General features: G+C 36.4%; 1 protein-coding gene across 1 annotated transcript in view; it reads left to right on the top strand.

Moving 5' to 3' along the window:
* Positions 1–12,886, top strand: part of LOC136294008 (outer dynein arm-docking complex subunit 2-like) — a 49,285-nt gene extending 36,399 nt beyond the window's left edge. Inside the window, exon 10 of the mRNA XM_066191334.1 lies at positions 12,586–12,886. Coding sequence (XP_066047431.1) covers positions 12,586–12,699 — 114 coding nt within the window. The 3' untranslated portion in view covers positions 12,700–12,886. The remainder of the gene's footprint in view (positions 1–12,585) is intronic.
* Positions 12,887–13,565: the final 679 nt, after the last annotated feature.

Raw genomic sequence — 13,565 nt, 5'->3', positions numbered from 1 at the left:
TTGTTTAGCTCCCTGCACCAGTCTTATCCTTGTGACTGTGTGAATCACTTCTTTCTAATTTGGCAATAATAAGAAAGAAGAGCATTAAAATATTTTTATGTTTATGGAATAGTATCTTAGCTGAACTGTCAGATATAAAATCAGTTTTCTTAATTAAGAGACACTGGGTTTAATGTGTAAGGACAGAATGCCAGGTAATTATTTTTGACATTGAGCTGATCAAAAATAGTTTCCTTGTATGTAAGGAGCTATTCAAAGAATCTGAACATAAGAAATACCAAGAACAAAGTTCTTCCTGTGGAATCAATCACTCAGCTCAGTTTGGCTTCAAGCCCTACTTGTTGTAATCTCTCTTATGTTGCCGTTGCAAAGAGTGCTCTCTGGTATCTTTTAAGTGATAGGGCACAACTTACTGATACCACTTTCAAGGTAAAATGCTAAGGAAAAGCCCATTTGTAGTGTGTGGATTATGGGATGGGCTCTAGTGTTAATGTTCCTGGTCAGTGTTCTGTACTTTGGCACCAAATCTAAAGACCTGACGAGGCTACCAGGCAGCACGAGCCTGATGAGAATTCTGTCCTGGCTTGAGTGAGGTCAGGGACAGGATATGAATTGCTGATGCAATTATGCTCATTTTACAATCAATTGTGTGTGAAAACTAAAATGTGTCTTTTCCTGGACTATAAGTGAAAGTTCATATGATTTCATTTTATTGAAAATTTGATTTTAATTAATTTTGCTTTTATCTCCAAGGGTAATTATTAGCTTTATTTTTCAGCTGCTCATCAGTGCAGAATTTCTTGCCATGGTTTATGATAATTCTTGGTCTCTGGAAGCTTTGAAGAAAAAAATGTAATGTTAAAGTGAGAGAATATTAGCCAATAACACTTCTTAATTACCAAAAGAGTCTGATACACTGCAAATCACATGTTACCTTTGGATTTAGAGAAACTGTAGAGCTAGATAGAAGGTGCCTTTAGGCTGATTCTAGTCTATTCATTGCGTTTGTGTTGAAGGTATAGATAAAAATAAAAAACTTTTCCATGACATATGATTGAGAAAGCAGCGACTCATGAAGGTGCTTCCATGCTGTTACAGGTATGACAGTTCCAAATACTAGGATATGATACATAATTAGGGCTTTGTGGAAATAGAGAAAAGTTTAAAATATCAAGAAGGTCTTTAGAACACCTAAATTCAAAATTGCCCCTCTGAAGGTCCTGTCCTTCACTGATTCTTGTCTACTGTCTACCCTGACCACAGGTATGTGGGATGAATCCAGGTTCATTTGCTCTTTGTATTTCTTACATCTTATCTGTGCAATCTGCACAAATACAACATTCATTAGACTGGATTAGCTTCTTCTCAGAATTCAGAGAGACATAATTGCTGAACTCCAGAGGCATTATAGACTAAGGGAGTGTGTCTCTATTGAAAAAAGGTCTGTCGTACTTGGCACTGGATTTGCTGATCATTCATGGTATAGAGAATATTTTATTAGTCTTTTTCTTCTCAAAGCATTTTGTCTTTCCATCAGTTGATTACTCTATTGGTGTGAAATAATCCTGTTGCTGTTTGGAAAGGTGGAATTGACCATGCTTGGATTTTAAGAAAGCATTGAGCAACACTCTTCACCAAAAACTATTAAAGAAGTTAAAATGCTATGTGGTGAGAAGGCAGAGTCCTAGAGAGGATAAATAACTGTTTAAAACTCAGGAATCAAAGTGTAGGAATAAGAATGAAGTTTTGGAGTCAGAGAATCTTGTCATTTAGTATTTCATAAATGATAAAGGGAAGGGTGGTAAATGGTGAGGTCAAAAACTGCTGACAATACAGTTCTCCACGATAAGTGCAGACAGAGTCAATTGCAAACTTCAGTTCATAGTGCAGAATCATAGAGGTCAAATCTCCTGTGCAAATATGTCACAGCTCAGTGCAAAGTTTTCCCCTTTCATGGATTTGCTACACTGAACAGTTTTGCACACTGCACATGCAGCAGTTGCAGAGGGACTGCTGGTAACTATGGTTAAAACTGAAAAGATGTCCACATTTTTGGGTGAGGCAATAAAGTCCTTGCAAACAATTTGGACAGAAAAATTTTCAGTGTAAGATACAGTTAGGGACACCATGCAGCCCTGACTTTGCTTCTGATTGATCAGGCTGTTTCTGTTAATCTTCCTGCTCTTGGTCTCATAATCCAAGAATGCTCATAAAATTTGCAGTTATATGTAGGTGTTATTTATCCTTAAATTTTTGTTGGAGTGTGGGGAGAGAAACTGATAGTCTGTTTAATTCTTTCGCATCAGAAATGCATATGAGGGAATTGTATTTTCAGATACCACTCTTTCACAAAATTTACAATATTCTGCATAAAGATACTTCTGTTCAGAGAAAGATGTTAAATTCCTTAATTGTCATTGTGAATAAAGCCCATGATGCACTGTTTAAATGAAAAAGTAGCCTGTTTGAGTGGGGAGCTGATGAAGTAGAGAGTACATTCCCCGTGTGGGAGTAGTACTCTCCCAAATCATCTTCCACATACTGTTTTTATTAGGCAGCAGAATGCCTTGAACATACTCACCCAAGAATGCCCAACATGTGGTCAGTAATGTTCTTGTGCTTGCACTAGTGTTGTGAAATAATGTCTCGGGTAGCTGGTTAGCTCCAGCCATTTCCTCCTACCTGAGACACAAAGTAACCACCACACCAGGTTTAAATTTTTTGCAGTAGCTTTCAGGTAGAAGGTTCACGTGATTCCTTTTTTTCCTGTGTTAAAACACAGAGTTGCATGATTTTAGAAAATTAATTTTCACATCTTCCCCCGCATGCTTTAACCAGCTTTAGCAGAGCTTTTATGCATGTGGTGCAACCTCCACTTGCTCAAGCACAACTATAACTTTCTTTTTCTAGAACTTAAAAAGCTCAAGCAAATGAATAAGCGAAAAACATTTCCAAAACCTGAAGCTTGGAATTGAAGTTGAGAAGTTAATTTTAAAAAATGAGGAACAGGCTTTTGTTCTAATCAGAGAAAAGTTTTAAATTTAATTTTTATTAATTAATTTTTCATTCCCTACTTCATGGTTACATTTTTAGAGAGGGAAGGAAGCAGATCAAGGTCTCTAGTATTTCTGACATTCAAAAGTCAGACAGGTATTATTGCTTGCTTGCTTGCACACAACACAGTATTTTTAAAAGTCTCTGATCTCAGAAAGCTTCCAAAAGCCAGCAGCCATTCAAGCACTTTGTGGCCAAAGTCCTTGAGTGGCTTTGGAGAAGTTTTGCTTATTTTTTGAAAAAAATATCTAACTCCTCTCTAAAGAACTGTGTACGAATCACAAATACTTTGGTTGAATATGGCCTGATTGGACTGCTAATTCAAGCAACTCCCTTTGTTTCAATCACCAAAAATCCAAAGCATTTATCTGTCACAATAAGTGTACATGGTAATGTTTTTCCACAGCACAGACTTTTTAAAGGCATACGAATTTCCAGACTTGTAAATATATTTTATGACAGCTGACCAAACTGTTCATAAAGAAATTTGTGTTCATTATAGGAAGACGACTCCTTAGTATAAAATAATTTGGTTTTCTCTAATAACTAAAAGGCAGTTTGAGAATCTTGAGAAATAAATGGTATCATACATTTAATTTTCTGATACCATATATTTAGACTTACTAATATAAATGAACATGTGGCCTGTACATGTTCCCTTGCCCATGAACAGCCCCAGATCTTTTCTTGCTTTATCACATTCAGTTTCATATTTGTATGAATAGAGTTGATCTGTGTTCATACCATCTATACATTTATTTACCCTGTGTTCTAATCGAACATTTTCTAGTACACGTACTAGTGTAAAATCAGATTATATGTTGAACAGTACCACTCATCTTCCAGTTTATGTAAATGTATGCACTGTTGCCACCCCCACATCTCAAAACATAAGACTATAGAACAGTCTTGTGTGCCACAAAAAAAAAAAAAAAAAAAAAAAAAAAAAAAAAAAAAAAAGCTTTAAAATACACTGGCTACTTATTTCAAATAAATGCTATTGTACAAATTCACAGGGAGAACCTCCTGCTTTTATCCCCAGACTTTGGTAAGGTTTACTAGCAAAAGCACCTCGCTGGTTTTGATTATAATGATCGTATGTAGGAAGAGAGACCAACCCTTAGAGCGTTGGACCTAAAGCTATATTAACTTTAAAAAATAATAAAGCTATACTAACTATATTAACTTTATTAACTTTAGAGATCAAAATCAGTGCTTGCAGTTAAATACAGAAGAGAGTTTGAAGTCAGTTCATGCATACCAGTAGATCCAGCGTACTTTAAAAATACTGGTACCATCACATTATGTCCTCAGATCCCTGTTCTCAGGGTAAGATGCACTTGAGAGAAACATTGCAAAATTTGTCAAAAGTCTGGAAACTGTAGTGTCCCTTTACTGCAGTTCAGTGTTGTCTTTGAAAACAGAATAGTTAGAGTGCATTTCAGGAATATCAGACAAACCAAAGGGAAAAAAAAACCACATCATGTTTTCAGGGCATTGCTGAGAATTCAGGCAGAACCTTCAGAGTGTCAGGGTTAATGGACAGCTTAAACCTCATTTTTTTCCTCTAACATGCTGGTGGTAGTTTATTTGCAACTGCTGCTGATTAACTTTCACATAGTCTTGATATGACTGCTAGAGATAGACAAAATTATGGTATTCCTATCCATAATAATGAGTAATGTTAAAAATTTTGAAACAAAACCGAATTACCAATTCTTTCTCAATTTCCTATACTACCTCCTCAATAATGTTTGAAAAGGAAAGGTAAAAACCATTCTCCTTGAAAATGAAAAGGAAAGCGAAGAGTGAAAAAGCAGGTAAGTATGGAAAATGAGCAGGAAATACAAGAAAAGAAAGATTGATTAGGCTTGCAATGATACAAAGGAAAGACAGTCCCCAACATGTTACTCAACCTAAGTAAATTATGAAAGGAGAAGGACATCCATGACATAAGTTTACAGTTTTGAATGTCCACTCCATATAATAAGTAAGCAGGCTCATAATTTAATCTTAATAAAATTAATTTCCATTGAAATGAAAAATAAAATTTTGAAATGTCACTCTATTGAAATTAAAAAAAGTTCTTTATTCTCTTTATGCCACCATAAGCCTTTAATATGTTAATCTTCTTTTGAAAACTACAATGAAATAAAAATAAAATACAGAAAGTGGTTTAAATAAAAATATGTTGTGAGACCCTGGGCTTCATCACTTTTGGATTATCAGATCTGCCTATTGTTTTTTATGGGATGAATTTCATATCCCATAAGACTTCTTGTATATTGGAATGTCCATGATGATTGAATTCTTTCTTAATATTGCACCAACATCTTACAGCTGAATGTAGATTCAAGCTGTCTGCCTTAAAGATCTCCTTTTAGTTCCATATAATCATACCTTTTAAACACAGATTAGAAATAATTTTGATTACTAGTTTTATTTAGCTACTTCACCTTTGCATGGTATTTTATAGGTAGTTAGATTTACACCTGAAATAGTTGTCAGTATTCCTTGGAAATCCTGTAAGTAGCAAATTGAGATGGGAAAACCCTTAAACTTAGAGTATTTTAAAGTGGTCTGCAAATTTGCAGTTTTTAAACTACTCTGCATTTCACCATTTGTCATTTTGTTGGTTTTCTCCTTGTTACTGAGATTCACAGTTCTCTGCCCATTTATTGTGTCTTTGCAGAGAAAGAGGGCGTCCTTCTGTAAATAACTATATAAGAAAAAGACAGTAAAACAGATGAGGTGAAGAGAGAGCTGTAGAGTCTATTCATTATTTGTAGCTTTATGAACATTTGCAAGTATGTGTATGTACCATAATATAGTTCCCTTTAGGCATATAGGTTATATGTATGTCTCCAAAGTAATGCAATGCAACATTTAACCTTATTGGAGAATATGACAACTATATTCTTATTCTGTATGTTACTTTTGTGTGGTCAAGAGATTTCTTTTCAAAAGTGCTGTTCCCATTCAGATGTTGAAGAAATATGGCCCTTGTCCCAGATGCCTTTCAGTTTAGTTGTAGCAAAGGAGGGGACTAAACAAAATAGACAAAAATGGACAGACAGCAGGTAGGAAAAATGAGGCTGTACCCAGAAGGATTTTAAACTTCAAATCTATCATGGTGTAAAATCAGTTGTAGCTCACTGGAACTGTTTATTCTAACGAAATAGTAAACTTCTTATGGTAAAGTACCAGTAATCATATGTTCAGAATACTTCACTGAGACTGTCAAGCCCTACTCTTCCCCTCATTTCCTGGCATTTTGTGGGATTCGTCTGGCCAACAGTCATTTTGTCCTAGGCGGTCACATAAGAAAAATGACTTGTCAAGGACATACCACCTGTCTTAAGGCCTGAGATAGGTGCGATGGTTTAAGTGCACAAAAAAACTGCAGGCAAGTTTGTTCTCATCCTAACTTGAAGTCCTGCACCTCTTTGCCGGAAGTGCACAGGTTTCCCAGCTCCTGCACTCTTTCTGAGGGAGGTTGGGAAAGATGAGAAAGAAGAGACAGTTCCTGGCCAGCCTTCTGGCTACTACTGTGTTCAGATGTACCTTAGCCCAAGCTGCATCCTTTGGACCTCCTGATACCCCCCAGCCATTCTGGAGTGATTCCAAAAAGTTACCCTTTTCCTATGGCTGCCAGAATGGAGATATGTTTCATGGAAGAAAGGACAGAAAGAGAACAAGAAAGGAAAAGAAGCAAGGTGTAATCTTCCCAGAATTTCTCCCACCCCAGCCAGAGAGCTTCAGTTTCACCTCTTTATGTTCAGAATGAGTGAAGTAGGCTGCACCAGGGGATGCTCTGACTTTAGTCCCAGGGAGTAGAGACCCTGTACAAGGGGGAATCAGCACAGTAAGTGTTGGCCCTGCCCATTTTTTGTCTTCGCTGGAATTTCTTGGTAATGGATTTTGTACAGCTGCTAGCTCAGAGTGTTCCCTGGCACATGAGGCTTCAGTTTGAAATCTGTTTTCTTTGTGCTACCTGAAAAAAACCAAGCAAACAAACAAACAAACAAACAAACAAACAACCCCCCCCCCCCCAGAACTTACCCGAGCATCTTCTTAAGAGTGAGCATGGTACATGTTGTCTTATCCTTTCGTTCAGCTGAAAAAGAAAATCAGGAAATTGTCCTGAATTTTAGTTTAGAAACAGTGACTTAGCTTAACCTTCATTATACTTTGATTGTGGAGTATTTTTTATTATTTATAATTTAATTTTACGAGAAGTATTTTCATAGGAATATATGTAAGGTAACACTCAAACTAGGTGCTTTAATATTTTCCAGTGTGCACTATGGTGTTGAAAGTTAGAAAATGCTGGCTGGATCTAGACTGATGCTTTCTTGGATAAGCTTCTACCATATGCTTTTATTTAAAGTATTTTTTTTTTCTTTTAGGCTAGATTTATAAAAAACATGTGAAAAAATGTCCTTTTTTGAAAAAGAAGTGTTACACAATTAGAAAATCACAGTGCTAGAAATTTAGCATCCTTCAGGAAATGTTGCATGTAAAAGAAGCCAGATACTAAATCTAAATTTAAAAAAAAAAAAAAAAGCAAGTCCTACCACCAACTGGAAATGCTATGTCAATCTACAAGATGTTGTACTGAAGTGTATGTCTTTAGTTCCAGGAATTCTAAGCTCTATGTGAACTCTGACTAGCTTCCCAGTATAGATATGAATCTTGTTGAAGGAGTTTGTCCATATTTCCTTCTGATTAGAAAAATTTAAATAAGATCTGTTTTACAGGGCAGAAAACCTAAAGAAGCCAAGGTAAAAAGGGCATTAAGTATTTTCTTTATATAGTTATTCTTTATTTGTAAATTTCTTTCATGTTCACAGGACTCTGGGGTATTGAATAGGCTGATCTTTTATCTGTTTTGTGTGAGCAGGGGAACCTCTTTCCAACAGCCTTGTTCTACACTTCTAATTGTTTTAGAAAATCTGTTGTGGACACATCACATGATTAACCCCTTATTTAAAGATTATTCCATGCAAACCTCTGTACTTCCTGTAAACATGACACCCTATGCTTCCTGCTTCCCCCCTCTGAGTCTGGACACTGCAGCGACTGTGGCTGAAGGAGAGTAATTCCAAGTTATTGTAACCAGTACATGGATACCATCTGAGATTTTTTCAGATTTAGGGTGTGTTGGTACAATACTTACCTCTGCTTTTTCTGCTTTTAAATCCCCTTGGGCTACTTCTTCTGTAGAAGTGAAAAATTCTAGAAAGACATCACTGTTTGCAGTGATACAGGCTAGAGGCCGACATACTGAGGGACTGTTTTGCTGTAAAGGGTATGGAGATTTTGTAGACAACAAGCAGAACATTAGCCAGAAATGTGTCCTGACAACAAAGAAGTCACAACTCTGGACTTAGAGCAGGAGCACAGCCAGTAGGTTGAGGGAAGTGATTATTCCCTTTAGTACTCATTAGATCACACCTAGAATTCTGAACCTAGCTTTGGCCTTTGGTGTAGGGTAGATATGGATAAACCATAATAGGTTCAGCAGAGGACCACCAGGATGGTCACAACCTGAAGCACTGCTCTGTGAGGAGAAACTAAGGAAACTGGGCTTTTTCAGCCTGGAGAAGAGAGAGCTGTAAGTGGACTCATGAGCAGCCTTGAAGTTCCTACAGGGAGTTCAGTCATCAAAAAGATGAAAGATGGAGCTAGGCTTTTCACAGTGATGCATGGCAAGAGGAGGAGAAACAATGAGCATAAACTAAACAGAAAGTAACAGCACAGGGAAAACCTTTTTCTCCACCAGGTCAGTCAAACATTGCAATAGGTTGCCAAAGATGGAGTCCCATCTCTATTCTTGAAGTTTTTCAAGATCAGACATAAAAACTCTGGGCAACCTGGCTGAACCTCATATCTGACTCTGCTTTGAGCACAACACTAGGCTAGAGAGAGCCTCTCCATTCTGAATTACTCTGTGATTATGTTGTCATAATATAGTATCACAATTCTGGGATAGTAATAGCAAAATCATAATTGTTTGGGATATTTAAATGATTTGGCTGTGCATTACTTTTGGAATCCAGAAATGGTACATATGCCCTGTACATTCTCCAAACAGCTTGTATTTGTGCTTATTTACTGGTATGACGTGCAAACTGTGCAAAAATATTGGACTCTTGCCTTAGTATATAGATACCTGCCAACAGAAAATGAAGGCTACATGGTGCTGCAAATGCTTTCCCTGTCTATGGAAAGTGCCTTTTATGTGCCAGAAAGAAGCATTTATACCACAGGCTTTTTTTACTGCTTCTCACATCTGTTAACATTTACATGTGTCAGAAAACAATACCTGAACAGTAAAGGGAAGGGATACATGAAGTCCAAGGGTATTATATCAAGAAAAATGGCATGTCATATTGCACTAGTACGTTGGAATAAAAGAAAAGGAAAAAGGAAAAAGATTTCTTGGACTTGTCAAATATACCAAAAACGTGGGTGTAGCTTGTGCATACTATCTATGAATGCATTTCCATACCTGAATTGAATGACCCAAATTGCCAGTAAATGGAACTGAACCCATGAAAGGGTCAAGGAGTGATAATCAGGAGGTGAAAGAATTAATAATGTCTTGGTTTATTAAAATATAATAGCTTTTTTATTTCATTAAAGGCAGGATTTATATCAAAATCTTCAAAGTTGGATTCCTAAATACAGAATTACCTACTTCTCTTAAAATATTTTGCATTTTTGATAATCTTCTCTTCAGCTGTCTTTTTAGTACAAAAGGAGTAGGTTAACTGACAAATGTTGCTGTATATCCACAGTCCTTAGAGGCAGCTACTGTGTTAGGCAGTGGTTCCAAGAATAGTCCTTTGAAGTCTTACTGTGAAAATCCTGAGACACAGTGTAGTACTGGATTTTGTATGACGTGGCAGTTCTTGCAGATGTTACCACTGGCAAGTGATTCAGAAGAACAGCAAATTAGAGAGAAACTGATTTGTGATCCCCTGAACACAGAAGGAAAAAATCAGTATTTGATACCTTTGTAAAAATTGGTGTTTGCATTGGTTGCATCTCTTTGGGTCCTTTGTACCAGTTTCATGCAGGAGTCTGTTCTTTGATGCCTCACCCTGATTTTCCAAAATGTGCCTGCAATAAAGAGCACTGACCCTCCCCTACAGCTATTGTCATTGCCTAATACTGAGTTCCCTGTGGAAAGTGACAGAAAAATACCTATTCTGCCATGTCTTTTGAGCATAGAAAGAAGTGATGGCTAAAATAAGAGATAATTAACCTTGAATTGAGTCCTACCTAACGTGTAGTCATAATAAAGGCAAAGGTCGATTTTTGTTTTTTCCTATGTTCCTACTAGATAATGTATCTCCAAAACATTACTTTTGATGAACATCTGCTCTTGCACATGGACACAAGTCTTATCTGAAATTGTTATGGATGTTAGAGTTTCATGCTCACTACACTGAAAAAGCCTTGCATTAGATCTGTGAAGATGCAGTGAATAATCACATAAGGCATATGGTTTCCTTGCCCCCAAATTTAAAACCTAGATCTTTACCAAAACCACCATATGAATGGCATGTGCATACATATTTTTGGGTTTGAATCAGGGATGTGAAGGATCTATTGCAGTTTCCTTCTGTGAGTTGCACAAGAAAGTTGTGAGGCGCCCGAAAAATCACTTGGTAATTTAAGCTGATGAGAGATCAACTCTTGACAAATGTCAAAGAAGAAAGATCTTCATCCAGCGGTATTTCTGAAGAAAAAAACATAGAAGCTAAGCATTTGGTAAGCGTGCAACCTGATCTTTGTGCTTTGTAGAGCTGCTTTATCATTACAGGTAGACCTGTGGTCCCCTCAGTCTAATGTCCACTTGAAGTCAGTGGTGAACCTTCCACTGACTTCTCTGGTTGCTGACCCTGGCCCAGGTTTTGCACACAAATGAAGTATAGAAACATAAACCTTTCTCATATTATTTCTTCTTGTGTCATTTCTTCTCATTTGTCATTCTCTGGTCTATCCTTTCAGAAGTGTTCATATTTTAAGAGTTCTACCCAGCTACTTGGACCTAGATATCTGATTACAGTAATGGAAATGTTAAGAAGTATTTCTAGATGCTTAATTGACATAATACTCTTTCTGACATAATTCAAGCCTATCACAGGCAGTCTTACATGTTGCATGTGGGGGTCAAAGGGTGAAAAGTGACTGGAAAGATGCTTGTTTTGTACATTTGGCTAACACAAATACTTCCTCAAGTACAAAATGCTTTGATCTCTCTGAGTAAATGCCATATGTGTGCAGCTGTGGCCCATGCCTCACAACTGCTGGAAGGTTAGGAAAAGGTAGCATATGAATTTGATGTCTGCATTCAATTTCTGCTTTTATATTTAGCAGTTCATAATTTTGTGTAATATTTTAGCTGTATGAAAAATATGCACCAGAGTTGAGTGATAACAGATTTCTCTGTGGTTTGACCCAACATTGTTTGGGTGAATACAGATTCCTAAGTATTGCAGACTGAAAATACAGGTTTTAATTAGAGCTGTCTGAGCTTCAGAATACCTGAATGCAGATTAAGCCTGGCAAATTTTCAGAAATCTGGGAGTTGTGTGGAGCTGATTTAAGCTAAGCTAGAGTCTTCTCCTTTCCAGCTATGTTGCATTTGCAGTTGCATCACTGTCTGGCAACACACTTAAGTGAGATCCAAACCCATTATCAGTGGTTTTCTGATATGTAAAAATGTTTTATCACCAAGGCCTGTCTTGTGTCATACTCATGTTGAATGGTACCTTACTCTCAGGGAATTTCCACTGAAAAATTTGAATGACTTCCAGAGTAAAGGATGTACTACACATGACTGAAAAGCTAAATCAGCTCCTAAAGTTTGATGCCTTTCTTGAGCTTTTGTTTTTTTCACTTTTACATGCAAATATTTATGGCTGATATGCTCAGATCTATATCCCTCAAAATATTTAACATGAGTAGTTTGCTGTGATAATAAAGAAACTTACTGCAGTCAATGGGACACAAGGGTCCCTTGCATGAATCCAGTTTCATGATCAAGAAAAAAAAAAAAGAAGTATGGCTTTGTTTATTAAAAATATGGAGCATGTAAAATTTTACTGGTATGCTTTGGGGGGAAAATTGTGACTTGCATGACTCACATAAAGCATGTGCAATTTCTCCTTACAATAACAAAAATACAAATCACAACCAATAGATAGACATAGTGCAATAACCAGAAAATAAGACATGAAAATATCAATTCAAAGGTACAAATATGATAAAATATAATGCATTGTACTTCTGTGTGGATGTTACTAGATATATACATACAAAAGTATACATGTAGTAGATACATGCATGTGTATAATGCGGTGTTGTTAATATGACTCTAAGTATTTTATTTATCAGATGTATGGGTTAATCCATGCATGAATATGTTGATAGATATGATATGTTCTAGATATGATTTGAACAGTTTTGAAATAGAAGCACACTGATTTGTTTTTTTCTCCTCTGTGTTTTTGCTAGCTCCTACTGGCCATGGTAGGCTCTACAGATGACGCTCTGCAGGAGGCAGCAGCTGGTTGCATAGCAAACATTCGCAGATTGGCTCTGGCAACAGAAAAAGCAAAATATGGCTGATGCTTCAGTAGCTTTTACCAACACACTTGTTTAGCAATTCAGCTACATTTAAATACACAATTACTCCTTCTAGCATCTGTATTTCATAGCAGAGCTCATCTATCTGAAGATAATTTAATAAAAATAAATCTGTGGAAACTTAACATTTAATTTTACATTACTGGTTTGTCATCCCTAGGTTTGATAAAGCACTCATACCTAATTTTGTGGGTCTTTTAGCATTACATCCGTCAAAAGACCATCAGTTATGTCAAAGACATTTTCTAAAACTGATATGCTCTTATTTTAATTCATTGTAGATATGCATGGTTTTGCTTATCTATGACATTACAATAAATTTTGCTTCTCTGTGTGTGTGGTTATGCAGCAATTTATGAATGTCTTGAACAATTCCCTGCATTATAATCTTGTCCAGTCATCCTCTCATTATGCTTTTGCATGTTTGACCACTTGTGAGTCACAGGAGAGCAGAAAATGCAGATACATGAATCTCACATCTGGCATTATATAAAGACTGCAAACAGCTGTAGCAATAGACGTGACTCCAAATTTCCCATTTCTACCAACATCAAACAAAATAGTGCTTAATTTCATAAGTAGCTGGTGAAATGTGTTTTAATTAACACATTTGACTCAGCTCTAAATAAAGAGTCGGATATTAGATTTACATTTGCACATTATCTTCTTGTGTTTTTAAATTTTAAACTGGAGACAACGTTATATTCATGTAGTTACTTTTTTCTGTATAAAATTATGTTCAGAATTACAGTTACTTTCAAAAATGGAAAGAAATTATTATTGATATTATTAATTATAGACCTACTGTACCATGCTAAACAAATAATGCTAGGGCATTTCTTTGAGAG

The sequence above is a fragment of the Chamaea fasciata genome, unplaced genomic scaffold (assembly GCF_029207755.1).
Source record: "Chamaea fasciata isolate MVZ Bird 193981 ecotype frontalis unplaced genomic scaffold, bChaFas1.0.hap1 SCAF_1, whole genome shotgun sequence".
Classification (NCBI taxonomy): Eukaryota; Metazoa; Chordata; class Aves; order Passeriformes; family Sylviidae; genus Chamaea; species Chamaea fasciata.
The sequence above is the reverse complement of the archived record's forward strand: the minus strand, read 5'-3'. Positions and strand labels throughout refer to the sequence as shown.